Raw genomic sequence first — 13,353 nt, 5'->3', positions numbered from 1 at the left:
AAACCCTGTCTCGAAAAACCAAAAAAAAAAAAAAAAAAAGATGGCTGGCTTTATAGCTGGGTTACGGAGCATGCATATAGGGGAACTACCGTGAGGGTGGCAATGGTGGAGACACGTTCCATTGGCTGTGAGTGATGGCAGGCTGTCCTCACTGAGCCAATGAAGGTCATCTGGGGGGTGCTCTGAGGAACCTGTTTTTGGAATGTGGACCAACATATTAGACCATATTACAACACAGTAGACCAATAGGAAGTCATAACAAGATAGCCATAACATCCATTTTGGAACAAAGGTAGGGTTGCAAAACTTGACTATAAACAACTTTTTGAAACAAAGGCATGACTGCCATTCTTGAAACAGGCAGTCCAGTACCATTAGCAGTTATAGTTACAGGTGGGGCTCGGCCCAGTTCTTGAAAAACAGGCTTAATCATAAAAGAAAGGAACGTAGCTTGTCTTTACTGTAAGCTGGCTTTTAAGCCTAAGATGGAGGCAGGCTTGTTCTTCACATGATGGGAAGCCCTGTGGAAAATTACCCAACCCCATTCTAGGAGCTGAGGTCAAGATGCCCTAGCTAACTTAGCTTAGCTTCTGTTAAACTGCCTGTGTGTGCAAACCTCCCTGCAGCTGCTGGCTTCTGTTAAACTGCCTGCTTGTGCAAACCTCCCTGCAGCTTCTGGCTTCTGTTAAACTGCCTGCTTGTGCAAACCTCCCTGCAGCTGCTGGCTTCTGTTAAACTGCCTGCTTGTGCAAACCTCCCTGCTGAGCAAGACACCAGGACGTGAATTTTGCCTTTAAAAAACATACACCCCAAAACCTTATACTCAAGACTCAATACTTGGGGCTACAGTTGGGTCCTCAATACCAGAGTACAGTCCTAGCTAGCTGAATTAAAGACTCTCATTTGGCTATAGACTGTGGTGTTCTCTGGTGGGCTTCCTGTAACAGCAGGAGGGTGGGGGAGTTAATTGCATTACTTCTGAGTCTGAGAACAGAGAGGACAGGAGGGGGCCTCGAAGCTTCAAGCCTCACCCCCCTCAGTGACCCAGTTCCTCCAGTAGGGGCTATATCTTCTGAATGTTCCACAACGTTCCCAAACAGCATTTCTACTTGGACGCCAACTGTTCTAACGCCTGTGCTTACTCAGGGCATGGCAATGGGTGTGGACATGGGGTGGAGGCAGATATGCTGACAGTTTGTATGGCTTCCTCCAGGGGCTAGCCTCCCACCTCTCAGAATGCCTGCTGAGCAGGGGTAGTGGACAACCTGGGGTTGTGAGCCCCGCCACAGGCTCGAGCGAGTGGTGTTGGCTCTGCTCATATTCTGCCTCATAATTCAGGGGCCAGGCACATGGAAGGTTTTTTTTTTTTTTTTTTTTTTTTTCTGTTTTCTTTTTTCCCCCTGGAGTCAGCATCTTGGTACCCGTGTCACCATGGTAACTTTCAAAGGGCTGGCTGGTTTGAAAGCCCCAATAACAGTTGTTTATGTTTTCTTTTATATTTATTTATTTTATATGAGTACACTGTAGCTGTCTTCAGATACACCAGAAGAGGGTATCAGATCCTGTTACTGATGGTTGTGAGCCACCATGTGGTTGCTGGGAATTGAACTCAGGACCTCTGGAAGAGCAGTCAGTGTTCTTAACCGCTGAGCCATCTCTCCAGCCCTATACTTTCTTTTTTCTTTTTTGGGAAATGGATAAAGTTTTGCAGTGTTTAATCCCAGGAAGAGTCTGCCCCCTGCTTTCCGATCTCTCTCTCTCTCTCTCTCTCTCTCTCTCTCTCTCTGATGTTTTTCGAGGCAGGGTTTCTCCATGTAGCCCTGGCTGTCCTGGAACTTACTCTGTAGACCAGGCTGGCCTTGAACTCAGAAATCTGCCTGCCTCTGTCTCCTGAGTGCTGGGACTAAAGGCGTGCGCCACCACCGCCACTGGACTGGATGTTCTCTTTAACACTGTGGGTCACTTCAGCACATCTGTCACCCCAGGACTTGGGAAGCAGAGGCAGGAGGAACTTCTGCCTAAGTCTGAGATTAGCTTGCATTACACAGTCCCAGAGTCAAAACAAACTAAAACCAAGAACAATCATAAAACACTGTGGATTATGTAATGCTTCTGCTGCAATCTGGAGGGTCAAGTACCAATTCCAGGCACAGAAAACGTCTCCTCCACTTCCTGTTAATATGTGATGTCGACTCTCGTCCTGCTTGAATCCAGCTTCGTGATCCCCCGTGATCTCTGCCCTTTCTAGCTTGCCCAGAGACAAACCTTCCTTTACATCTATTTTAAGGACATTTCCCCCAGTCACAGGTTTAGATGTTGTCTTTGTTGCCTATGGCTGGTTTCTCATATCCAGCAAGTCCCTTCTGGCCCCATCTCCTCTTACCAATGTTTCTACCCGGCTTTTATCAGATTAATCTCCCTAGAGCTCTGAGGTCTAGTCTTAGGGTTTCTATTGCTGAGACGAGACACCGTGAGCAGGCAACTCTTATAAAGGAAAACTTTTAATTGGGGCTGGCTTACAGTTCAGAGGTTTAGTCCATTATCATCAAGGAGGGAAACATGGCCGCATGCAGGCAGGCAGGGTGCTGGAGAAGGAGCTGAGAGTTCTACATCTTGATCTGCAGGCAGTAGAAGGAGACTACTGTCTACAGACAGCTAGGAGAAGGTAATGAGGTGACAAACGTAGCCCTCACTGCAGAGAGTGCTCATGTGAAGGCCTGGGACTGTGGGCTTGTAATGAGGACCGAGGCTCACTATGAAAACGGTCTGTCTTCTCAAGTCAGAAGATAAACACCCGCCTGGCTCTTGTATGTCGGTATGGGGAATTGAACTCAGGTTCTTATGCTTAGGGGACAGGCGCTTTACTTCCTGAGCCATCTCACCGTAGGCTCCCAAGTCTGTTTTTTACTTCACCTTTGAGTCTTCCCTGAGCACTATTCTTGGAACACAGAAGGTCTCTCTAATTATGGATCCTGACCTAAGCTGACAGTAGGCCCCACTGTAGATCTGGGGCTGGCTGGCAGCGTTAGCTGGATCTGGAGTAACTTATAAGTTCTTACCCCACTGCAGGTTCAGCAGACTGTGTCATTCAGCACTGATTTCTCAGAGACTCCCAGGAGGCCTCAGCCTTCAGGTTGCGATAGAGGACAGGGCGTCGTCTTCCCCATGCCTGGGTTCACACTGCCCTCTGGTGGACACCGATGGTATAGACAGGCCCAACGATGAATGGCAGTGGGTGTCCTTTTTCTGACATTGAGGAGGGAAGGCTTGCTTTCCTGGAGGGGTTTTGGTAGAGCTGCTAGGCCTCCAAGCCCCCAATTTACCTTGCAGCTCTTTGGCGTTAACAAGCACACGACCTTTTTACCAATGTATGACACTCCTCAGATAATGCCTGGCTCAACTTTCTTTTCCCAGCGAGCTTTGCTAAGACCCATGAGGGAAGAGGGAGAGTTTCTTATCCTCAGACACCTAATTCTTACTTCTGCCCCAGCTTCTCTCAAAAAGGGGGTGGGGTAGCAGGGGGTGTGGGAAAACAGAGAACACCATCAGTCTTGTGTTTCGTCTGTCTGTCTGTCCCTGTAGTCTCCCCCTCCAGCCCTGTTCTGTGACTGCCAGGGTCTCAGCTCTGCATGTGGTCCACAGCTCCTGCTTCTCTACCTCACATGGAACCAAACTCCAGGCCACTGAACTGAGGAAAGCTGGGTCCCGTAGAATAGAGGTCAGGGATGCAGGCTCAAGTCCAGTCTCTCTGTTTCTGATCAGATGGCAGGAGCTCCATAGGAATCACTGAACAACGAGGCCAAGATCTTCCAGTCCTGGCAAACTGAGCCGAGTGGCCAAGCCCAGAGGTCTAGAGTTCTAAAGCCTTTAGAAGCCAGAGACTCACGGCTCTTGAGTTGGAGGCTTAACTTTAACATCAGTGGCTCTGACTGCAGTGGTGGCAGCCCAGAGCAAGCAGCAGCAGATGGCTTGCTCCTTTTAGGGTTACAGTTCTTGTACAGGCCTCAGGTACTAGGACCCTTCTGCATGCAGCAACCAGTGCCATGGGCATTGTTTAGGATGTTGTTATCTTAGCTCTTCACGGTGGGTTCTGTTACAGTTCTCTGGAAACTTGGCCCCTATGGCTTGGCAGCTCTCAGGAACTCTTGGGTTTTCTTTCTTGGTCTGTTGCTATAATCTCCAGTGCTGTTTGCGCCGCCGTTGCAATCTTTCTGTTACTAGCTGAGTCTACTCTACTAAGGGAGTTAGGCAAGAAGGCCTGGGAAGCTGGTTCAGTCTGTAAAGAGTGTGGAAGCCTGGGTTTGATCTTCAGAACCCATCTTTAAAAGCTAGGAGAAATGTACCTTCAATCCCAGCACTAGGGCGGCAGAGATAAATGGCTTCCTGGGGTCTGCTGACTAGATAGGTAAACATTCAGTAAGAGACCCTCTATCAAAAAATAGGGCGGAGAGTGATTGAAGAAAATGTTTGCCTTTGAACACTGTCCCCACATGTATGCGCACACACACACATGCACACATACACATATGCACGCGCACACACAGAGTATGAAAAGATCATTTTCTATTGGCCCTACCAACCACTCCAATCCCAAGGCGGTGCACAGAAGCATGTCTTGTACCTACTCTATACAAAGGGAGCTTCGTGAATTCTGCTTATAGAGCCAGGGGTGCCTGCACCAATCACAGCAGACTCTCATGCAAATGAAGGACTATGTTTGCTCTAGTTGCAGGCTTTCTGCTGGGCTTCCAGGAAAGTGTTCCTCTTCCGATCAGGGGCAAGATCCTTTAGAGTTTCCTAGAGCTTTTGATGACAATGAGTGCCATGCAAGCGGCTGGAAGCAGTCATAGGTGGGGTTGCGCGTCCAAGAGCCAGAGAGCTGCGGCAGCAAGCAGCTGTGGTTGTTGGGTTGGTGTGTAACTTCCTCAGAGTGTTCCAGTGCCTGTCACCAGCATAAGGGCAGTCCCCTGGTTGTTTGGATGCCAGTCCTATCAGGGCAGTCAGGGTGCCTGGGAAAGATGTAACACCTGACAACTGGGGAGTCATGCCACTTAATCTCAGCACTCAGGACACAGAGGCAGGAACAGGCAAATCTGTGAGGTTGAGGCCAGTGTGGTCTACATAGAGAGTTTCAGGCTAGCTGCAGCTACACAAGAGAGACCCTGACTCAATAAAATAAAAGTCAAGCCACTCTGGCCCCAATGTCTTAGCTTTTTATAAAGGAAAAAAAATCACATTAAGAGGGATGCTTACAACAGGATTTATCATTATATAAAGGCACTTCAGCTGCAATTAACAGCACTTTAACAATGCTTTGCTCCTGCCCAGAGAGAGATGGGGTCTTCTAAGCTGTCAGTGCCTTTGACCTTGTTGCAGTCCCTGATAGGAATGCTACTATTTTACAATTGAAATTAATCCCGTGAAACTGACAATATTCAGCTGTTTGATCCCACCAGTGGCCATTCTGACATTACCACCTTCTCCTTTTCTTTCCTCCTGAGGCAGTTTCTGTGTATAGTTCTGGCTGTCCTAGAACTCGCTCTGTAGATCAGGCTGGCCTTAAACTCACAGAGACCCACCTGCCTTTGCCTCCGGAGTGCTGGGATTAAAAGTGTGTGCCACCACTGTCCAGCTCTGGCTTCTTTTTATAACCCCAGTGGCCATCTCCTATTGGATGACTCCTCAGTTAGGGCGTGGCCTGGAGAGGATCTCTTCCATCTAAGCAATATTTGACTAGCTCGGTTTCAAGATTTCTATACTCCTTCTGTTGTTTCTTTTGCAATCAATGCAATTACTAACAACAGAACCATTCTGTGGAGAGGGTTCAGTGGGTAACGTGCTTTCTGCACAAGCCGAGGACCTGAGTTCAAACCCCAGGACCTACTCAAAGCCATATGGCACATCTATAAGCTGGTGGGACAGAGATAGGTAGTTCCCGGGGACTCCTTGCTGTAACAGTGAACTCCGGGGTCAGCAAGAACCTTATTTCAGAAATGTAAGGCAGAGAGCAATGGAGGAAGACACCTGACATATCCAAATGCATGGGCAAGCGTGTCCCCGATACATGTGCACGCACATGCATACAGCACACAAGTAAATATGAGTAATTAAACTAATTTTTCTCTCTCTCTCTCTCTCTCTCTCTCTCTCTCTCCTTCTCCTCCTTTTTTTTCCTTCTTTTTTGTTTTTTCGAGACAGGGTTTCTCTGTGTAGCCCTGGCTGTCCTGGAACTCACTCTGTAAACCAGGCTGGCCTCAAACTCAGAAATCTGCCTGCCTCTGCCTCCCGAGTGCTGGGATTAAAGGCGTGAGCCACCACTGCCCAGCCCCAAAACCAGGTCTCAATATAAATTTAGAGACTAAGCTTGGGATGGGGGGGGGGGGAGGGGGCGTGTCTATGTGAGATTTATTAGGGAAAGGGTTAGAAAGATAAATTTCAGTCTATACCATGGAGAGGAAGATAGCTTTGTGAGGGTGGAACTTGGGAGTGAATCCAATTTTTTGGATGACCTTGAACGAGCCTTTGTTCAAAGTCAGTTTTCTATTTTGAAAAACGCAGCTGGCTGTTGAGGCAAGACAGCATCCAGCAGGGCGCCTGGCCCAGAAAAGGGAGCGGTAAGTGATGGGTGAATCCTGTCTAATCAGGATGCCAATTCTACACCGACATCTGCAAGCTCTGTAGAGGGTGCACCGCTCACGGCCACCCGAGGTGACAGAAGTAGCAGTGACAGTTGTTGGAAAAGAGCCACAGACTAAAACAAAATCCTGAGGTTCTGCAGCTCTGAGGTCTGAGACCTCCATCCTCAACCCAGGCTGGAGCGCCGGGTGCAGGAAGATAGGAGCGTCAAGAGTAGCGCGCCAGCTCGCGGGAAGTGGCGCGTTGTCCTGGCAACCCTGGACCGAGCCTTGCAGGCGGTGGTAGGCGCCCTTGCTTTCGCTTTGCATCCTGGTATTCGGCAGTTCCGCTGCCAGTTGGTGCGTTGATCTGGGCCACATCCTCCATGGAGTCTTCCAAGGGTAGATGAAGGGCTTTCCCCAGGGAAGTAGGGTGGGACTCAGACGTGGAAAAGAGACCCAAGGACGGGGCGGGGCGAGTACTTTCCGGAGCCCTGAGTCAGGAGGAGGAGGAGTGGGCTTGACATCCAAACCCATGAACACCGCTAGGAAGTCCAGTGAGATTTAGGTTTTTCCCTTGCGCTGCCTCTTGAATTTCAATGACTTATGGGGTCTCTTGGTTTTGAATGATAGCCTTTCTAACAAGCACCTTCTGTGTCCGGTTGCTTTTCACCGTGTGCACTGGTGAGCCCATGAATACTGGATATGGCAATCCCGTCCACAACTTCCCTCTGTCTCAAGAGCGGCCTGTATTAGAGAGTGGCAGAAGGTTTCAGAGAAAAGCGACTTGGGCATGACTAAGGTGGAAAAGAAATACAATTAATTGAGTTCTGAGAAATCAAAAGGTTGGATGGGCGTATAAGCTTATGGAGAGAAAAGGTTATTGGACTCATAGCTTTATAGTTTTGTTTTTTTGTTTTTTGTTTTGGTTTTTGTTTTTGTTTGTTTGTTTGTTTGTTTGTTTGTTTTTTTAAGACTAAGCACTGCTACCTCGTATGTAGCCCAGAGTAGCCCGGAATTCTCCATCTTTTGCTTCACAGGCCCCAGTCATTCCAGGTGTGGCTCATGGTCAGGGTCCTGTTGCTTTGGCCCTCTGGTGGCATATCATAGTGGCAGTCATGTGTCAGATCAAAGTATCTCCCTCTTAGTCAAGAAATATTGACGAGTAAAAGGGAGGGTTGTGGTCCCACTCTTTCACTCAGAGGCACCCCAATGACCCAAGATTTCTTATTTTTTTAAATTGTCTTTATTTATGTATGTTTTGCCTGCCTGTTTGTATGTATGTGTACTGAGTTTGCGCCTGGTGCCTGCAGAAGTTAGAAGAGGGCGTTGGCTTCCCTGGAACTGGAGTTAAGGATGGCTGTGAACCACCACGTGGTGCTGGGGATAGAAGTCCCGCCCCCCTGCAAGAGCATCAAGGGTTCTAACTCTCTCCACCTTCATGCCCTCTGACTTTTAAAACAGTCCCATCATCCCAACAGTATGACAGACTGGGAGCTAAATCTTTAAAACATGGGTTTTTGGAGAGCATTGCAGATCCAAGCTAAGGCAGATAGGGGCTTCGCACAATGAGCTCATGTCTACATTCGAGATCTGATCAGTCAGAGACTTCTATCAGAAAGAGGAGCTAAGCTGGCGCTTGCACACCTGCAGTACTTGTGCAGGAGAGGCAGGCATGAGGATTGCAGTGTTCAAGGTCATTCTCATGGTATACAGCAACTTTGAGGCCAGTCTTGCCTGCGTGAGACCCAACAACAAGGCAAGGCAGAGATCTGACTGTGTTGTTGCTTGGAGCTTCTAACAGCAGGGAAGTATATTGTTCGCCTGCGTGAGACCCTGTCCCAACAATAAGGCAAGGCAGAGATCTGACTGTGTTGTTGCCTGGAGCTTCTAACAGCAGGGAAGTATATTGTAAACGAGTAAAGGGGGCCAGGGGTTTGAGCTGCCTGGTGCTTTGTTCAATAAGCACAGAGTCTGGGCTTTGTCCTAGAGTCTGTCCATATTCATGTTTTTTGCTTGCTCAGATATTAGTAGAAATGTGGCATTACTTATGAGATTGGGGCACTTCAGGTGGAACTGAGCACTCCAAGGCAGGTTTGTGCAGGCCTGTGCTCTTACTCCATAACTGGCTCTTAAGGAAGAGGAGAAAGAATGGAAGCATGTTTCTCTTGAGGGCACAGAGTCCAGACGATGGTACAGCTCCCCCAAGCCCTTCGGGGTGAATCCAGGCTCAGGCTGTCATGACTGCAGGTCAATAAGTAGCCAGTGTACTGCAAAAGGGGCTGCAGAAATCTCAGCCTTGTCCCCAGTCTCCTAGGTCCCAGGTCTTCTTATGTGATTCTCCTTAATAACAGATGTAGGAGGCGTTCCATCCTCGGCTATAAACTGGGCTGGAAGGAGCTGGAGGGCCTCAGCCCATTGACTGCCCATCCTGGCCAAGATAGCAAGGAGAAAGCGTGGGGATTCCAGCTGTCCTCAGCCGCCATTCCTTCCCCATCTCATGTGGTTCATTTTAACCTAAACCTGCCAAGTAGCTAAGGATGACCTTGTATTCTGGTCCTTCTGCCCCCACCTCCCAGGTGTGCGCCATCATGTCTGGACCCATGCATGGTGCATGCTCGGGCTTGAACCCCAGAGCCTCATGTATGTTAGGCAAGTGCTCCACCAACTGAGCTGCATTTCCAGTCCTGGGAACCTAGCTTTAAGCTTCAGAACATCCTGTTTCTCCAATCTGGTTTGGAGTAAGGAGGAAGCCACTCTAAGCTGGAGGGGTGGAGTGGGGAAATCCATGTTTTGTAATAGGGGATTCCTTTCAGGAGACATATTGAATGTTCAGTTTAACAGGGCGTCCAGGTCTTGGGGAACTGAGGGGCCTCACAAGCTAGCTCCTTGTCCAATGTGTGGGTATCTGCCTTTTTTCAGCAGGGAGAGCCCATTACTTTCCTTACTGCTGTTGGGTTGATTTATCTTTTAAAAATTCTTCTTTCCTTCTCCTTCTCCTTCTCCTTCTCCTTCTCCTTCTCCTTCTCCTTCTCCTTCTCCTTCTCCTTCTCCTTCTCCTTCTCCTCCTTCTCCTTCTCCTTCTCCTCCTCCTCCTCCTCCTCCTCCTTCCTCTTCCTCTTCCTCTTCCTCTTCTTCTTCTTCTTCTTCTTCTTCTTCTTCTTCTTCTTCTTCTTCTTCTTCTTCTTTCACTTTACACCCCACTCATTAGCCCCCTCTCAATCATCCCTCCCACACTGCTTCTCCCATCCCCTCTCCCTTTCTCCTCTGAGCAGGTGGGGCCCCCCTGGTACCCCCTCACCCTGGAACAGCAAGTCTCTTTGAGGCTAGACACATTCTCTCCTACTGAGGCCAGACAAGGCAGCCCAGCTAGTGGAACATATCCCACAGACAGGCAAGAGCTTTTGGGATAGCCCCTACTCCACACGAAGACCAAGCTGCACATCTGCTACATATGTATGGGGAGGCCTAGGTTCAGCCCGTGTATGTTCTTTGGTTGTTGTTTCCGACTCTGAGAGCCCTGAGGGTCCAGGTAAGTTGACTCTGTTGGTCTTCCTGTGGAGTTCCTGTCCCCTTCTGGGGGCTGCGATCCTTCCTCCTGTTCTTTCATAAGAGTCCCCAAGCTCCATCCACTCTTTGGCTGTGGGAGTCAGCATCTGTCTGAGTCAGCTGCTGGGTGCAGCCTCTCAGAGGACAGCTATGCTAGACTTCTGACTGCAAGCATAGCAGTATCATTAATAGTGTCAGCGATTGGTGCTTGCCCATGGGATGGGTCTCAACTTGGGCTGGGGACTGACATGTTTTAATAGCCACTCACCCTTGATCTTTAGCTTGCTTGTCGAGCAGATAAAGCAGGAAGTGGGTAAATGAGAGTGATTTAAAACTAAAAAACACTCCATATTGAGTCAACATGGTTTGCTGCCTGCATTATTTTTCTCCCCACCAGAGAGAGGGTTTTGAGTTAGCCGAGGAGACAAGTATGAGAATGTACTGTTATGTAAGGCGTTGTTTCCACCCAAAGTAGTGCAAATCCTCTTGAGTATCACAGATGGCACCAAAGACACCTATTTCCTTCCAAATTCCATTTCCCTCGCGAATTCCTTTCTGATCTCTAGAACCTTCCATTGGTCTTAAAAAAGGTTTACTAAGAAATTAATATGGCGCCGGGCGTGGTGGCGCACACCTTTAATCTCAGCACTTGGGAGGCAGAGGCAGGCGGATTTCTGAGTTCGAGGCCAGCCTGGTCTACAGAGTGAGTTCCAGGACAGCCAGGACTATACAGAGAAACCCTGTCTCGAAAAACCAAAAAAAAAAAAGAAAGAAAGAAAGAAATTAATATGGCAAGGCAGTAGTGGTGCATGCCTTTAATGCCAGCACTTGGGTGGCAGAAGCAGGTGACTCTCTGACTTCAAGACCAGCATGGTCTAGAGAGCAAATTCCAGGAGAGCCAAGGCTACACAGTGAGACCCTGTCTTGAAAAACAAACAAAAAATTGAATGTTATGTGTATCCATACATGAGTGCAATCAGCCACGGAGGCCAGAAGAGGGCGCTGGATCCCTTGGAGCTGGAGTTACAGGTGGTTCTGAGCCTGCAGAAGAGGGTACTGGAAAATGAACTCAGGTCCTCTGCAAGAGCAGCAAGGGCTCTTTACAGCTGGGCTATTTCTCCAGCCCCCACTTGGCTTTTTACGTTATCGACATATTTTTTCATCCTACAGTGTTGTTGAGAGTCATAACTTACTTGGCATTTGTACAGTTTTCTGGAAAATTGTGTCCTTCTGGAGGCACATAGTCCTCCTCATCAGCCTTTGAGCTCAGCAGCAAAAGATGGCTGGAGCTGGGAGCTGGGAGCTGGGAGCTGGGAGCTGGGAGCTGGGAGCTTGGGAGGTGATTGGCTTCCCTAGAGCAAGGCCAACGCCAGTGTCAGAAGGCATTCTTCCTTTGCCTGGGCAGTGGGAGGCATCTTGAAGCCATGTTTAATGCCTCCAGCCCTCGTTTGAGGCAGGGGTATTCCTAGGGAGATCATGTACTCAGCTTGAGATGGGGACTGTGACATTTAGCTTAGAGATGGCTCTGGCCACCCTTGCATTGGATAAGCTTTCCCATCCCAGAAGCCTTGGGCCACTATTTTATTAGAGTCTTGCTACTGTAAAACTTACTAAGAAAGCTAGTAAATATGCTAAAATCTTAGATATAACTCAGTGTTCACGGGTCAGGGTGATGTAGTACTTTAAAAATCTCCCAGAATCCCAACACAGACAAAATACTTATGAAGGGGCAAGACCTTCTGATACTATCCATAGGGGTCAACTACTGTGTGTGTGTGTGTGTGTGTGTGAGATGTCCGCTGCACACATCTGGAGGTCAGAGAACAACTTTCAGAAGTTGATCCTTCTTCCAGGGTCTCTCTTGTTTCTTTGTACTCCAGATTAACCTGGCCTGTGAGCTCACAGACAATTCCCTTGTTTCCCCTGTCTCTATCTTCCATCTTACTGAATGGGTTCTACAATTACAAATGTACATGCCACTACATCTGGCTTTGAAATATATAACTGTAGAATTGTTGTGTGTTTGTGTATGCAGGCGCATGTTTCTCCATGTATATGTGGGTGGTGGATGACAAGTCTGTGGTCTCAGTTCTTTCCTTCCAAGCTTATACGAGCTCTGGGGACTGAGCTCAGGTCACTTAGGCTTAAGGGATAAGTGCTTATCCCCTCCTGAACCACCTTGCAGTTGCGTTTTTGAAGTTAGAGCTGGTATCACCAGCTCTCCAGGTATGGAGAGGAGTGCCATAGTCATGTCTTTGCTGTGTGAGCACTGAAGCATGCCAACTGCCTCCATGGCTTGGAGGAACATTCCGGAGACAGAGGAGAACATTATGTGTTTTTAGTGCACGGAGCTCTCTATTGGTAGAAAAAGCGGAGATCAGTGACTGGGCTGGAAAATGACTTAGTAGCCAGATTTTTGAACATAAATAAGGTGTAAGAATACCTTAACCGGGCTGGCGAGATGGCTCAGCGGTTAAGAGCATTGACTGTTCTTCCAAAGGTCTTGAGTTCGAATCCCAGCAACCACATGGTAGCTCACAACCACCCGTAATGAGATCTGATGCCCTCTTCTGGTTTGTCTGAAGACAGCTACAGTGTACTTAGATATAATAATAAATAAATCTTAAAAAAAAAAAAAGAATACCTTAGCCAATTGTTCGTCCCTCCCTCCCTTTCTCCCCCTCCCTTTTCCGTGTAGCCCTAGCTGTCCTGGAACTTGCTCTGTAGGGCAGGCTGGCCTCAAATTCACAAATATCCACTTGCCTCTGCTTCCAAGTATGGGATTAAAGGTGTGTGCCATCATCAAACTTTTAGTTTATTATTATTAAATTATTATTATTATTATTATTATTATTATTTTGAGACAGAGTTTCTCTGTGTAACCCTGGCCATCCTGGAATTCACTCTTGAGACCAGGCTGGCCTCAAACTCATAGAGATCCACCTGCCTCTGCTTCTGGAATGCTGGGATTAAAGGCCTGTGTCACCACCTCCCAGCCCCAATTATTGTCTGTATGTGCATGTGTCAGTATGATTAAAACCTACACCCAGGTCTAAAAGAATGCCTCAATGGGGATTAAAGTAAAAGTTCTGGGTCAAGCCGGGCGTGGTGGCGCACGCCTTTAATCCCAGCACTCGGGAGGCAGAGGCAGGCGGATTTCTGAGTTCGAGGCCAGCCTGGTCTACAAAGT

At 48.3% G+C, this 13,353-nt stretch overlaps 1 protein-coding gene across 1 annotated transcript in view; it reads left to right on the top strand.

Annotated features, from left to right (window-relative positions):
- The first annotated feature begins 6,969 nt into the window (after positions 1 to 6,969).
- The window catches only part of Spats1 (spermatogenesis associated serine rich 1), a 27,501-nt gene continuing 21,117 nt past the window's right edge, over positions 6,970 to 13,353 (top strand). Inside the window, exon 1 of the mRNA XM_029470906.1 lies at positions 6,970 to 7,016. Within this exon, the coding sequence (XP_029326766.1) occupies positions 7,001 to 7,016 (16 nt within the window). The 5' untranslated portion in view covers positions 6,970 to 7,000. The remainder of the gene's footprint in view (positions 7,017 to 13,353) is intronic.

This window comes from Mus caroli, chromosome 17, assembly GCF_900094665.2.
Source record: "Mus caroli chromosome 17, CAROLI_EIJ_v1.1, whole genome shotgun sequence".
NCBI classification, from domain to species: domain Eukaryota; kingdom Metazoa; phylum Chordata; class Mammalia; order Rodentia; family Muridae; genus Mus; species Mus caroli.
This window is presented reverse-complemented; position numbering and strand designations above follow the sequence as displayed.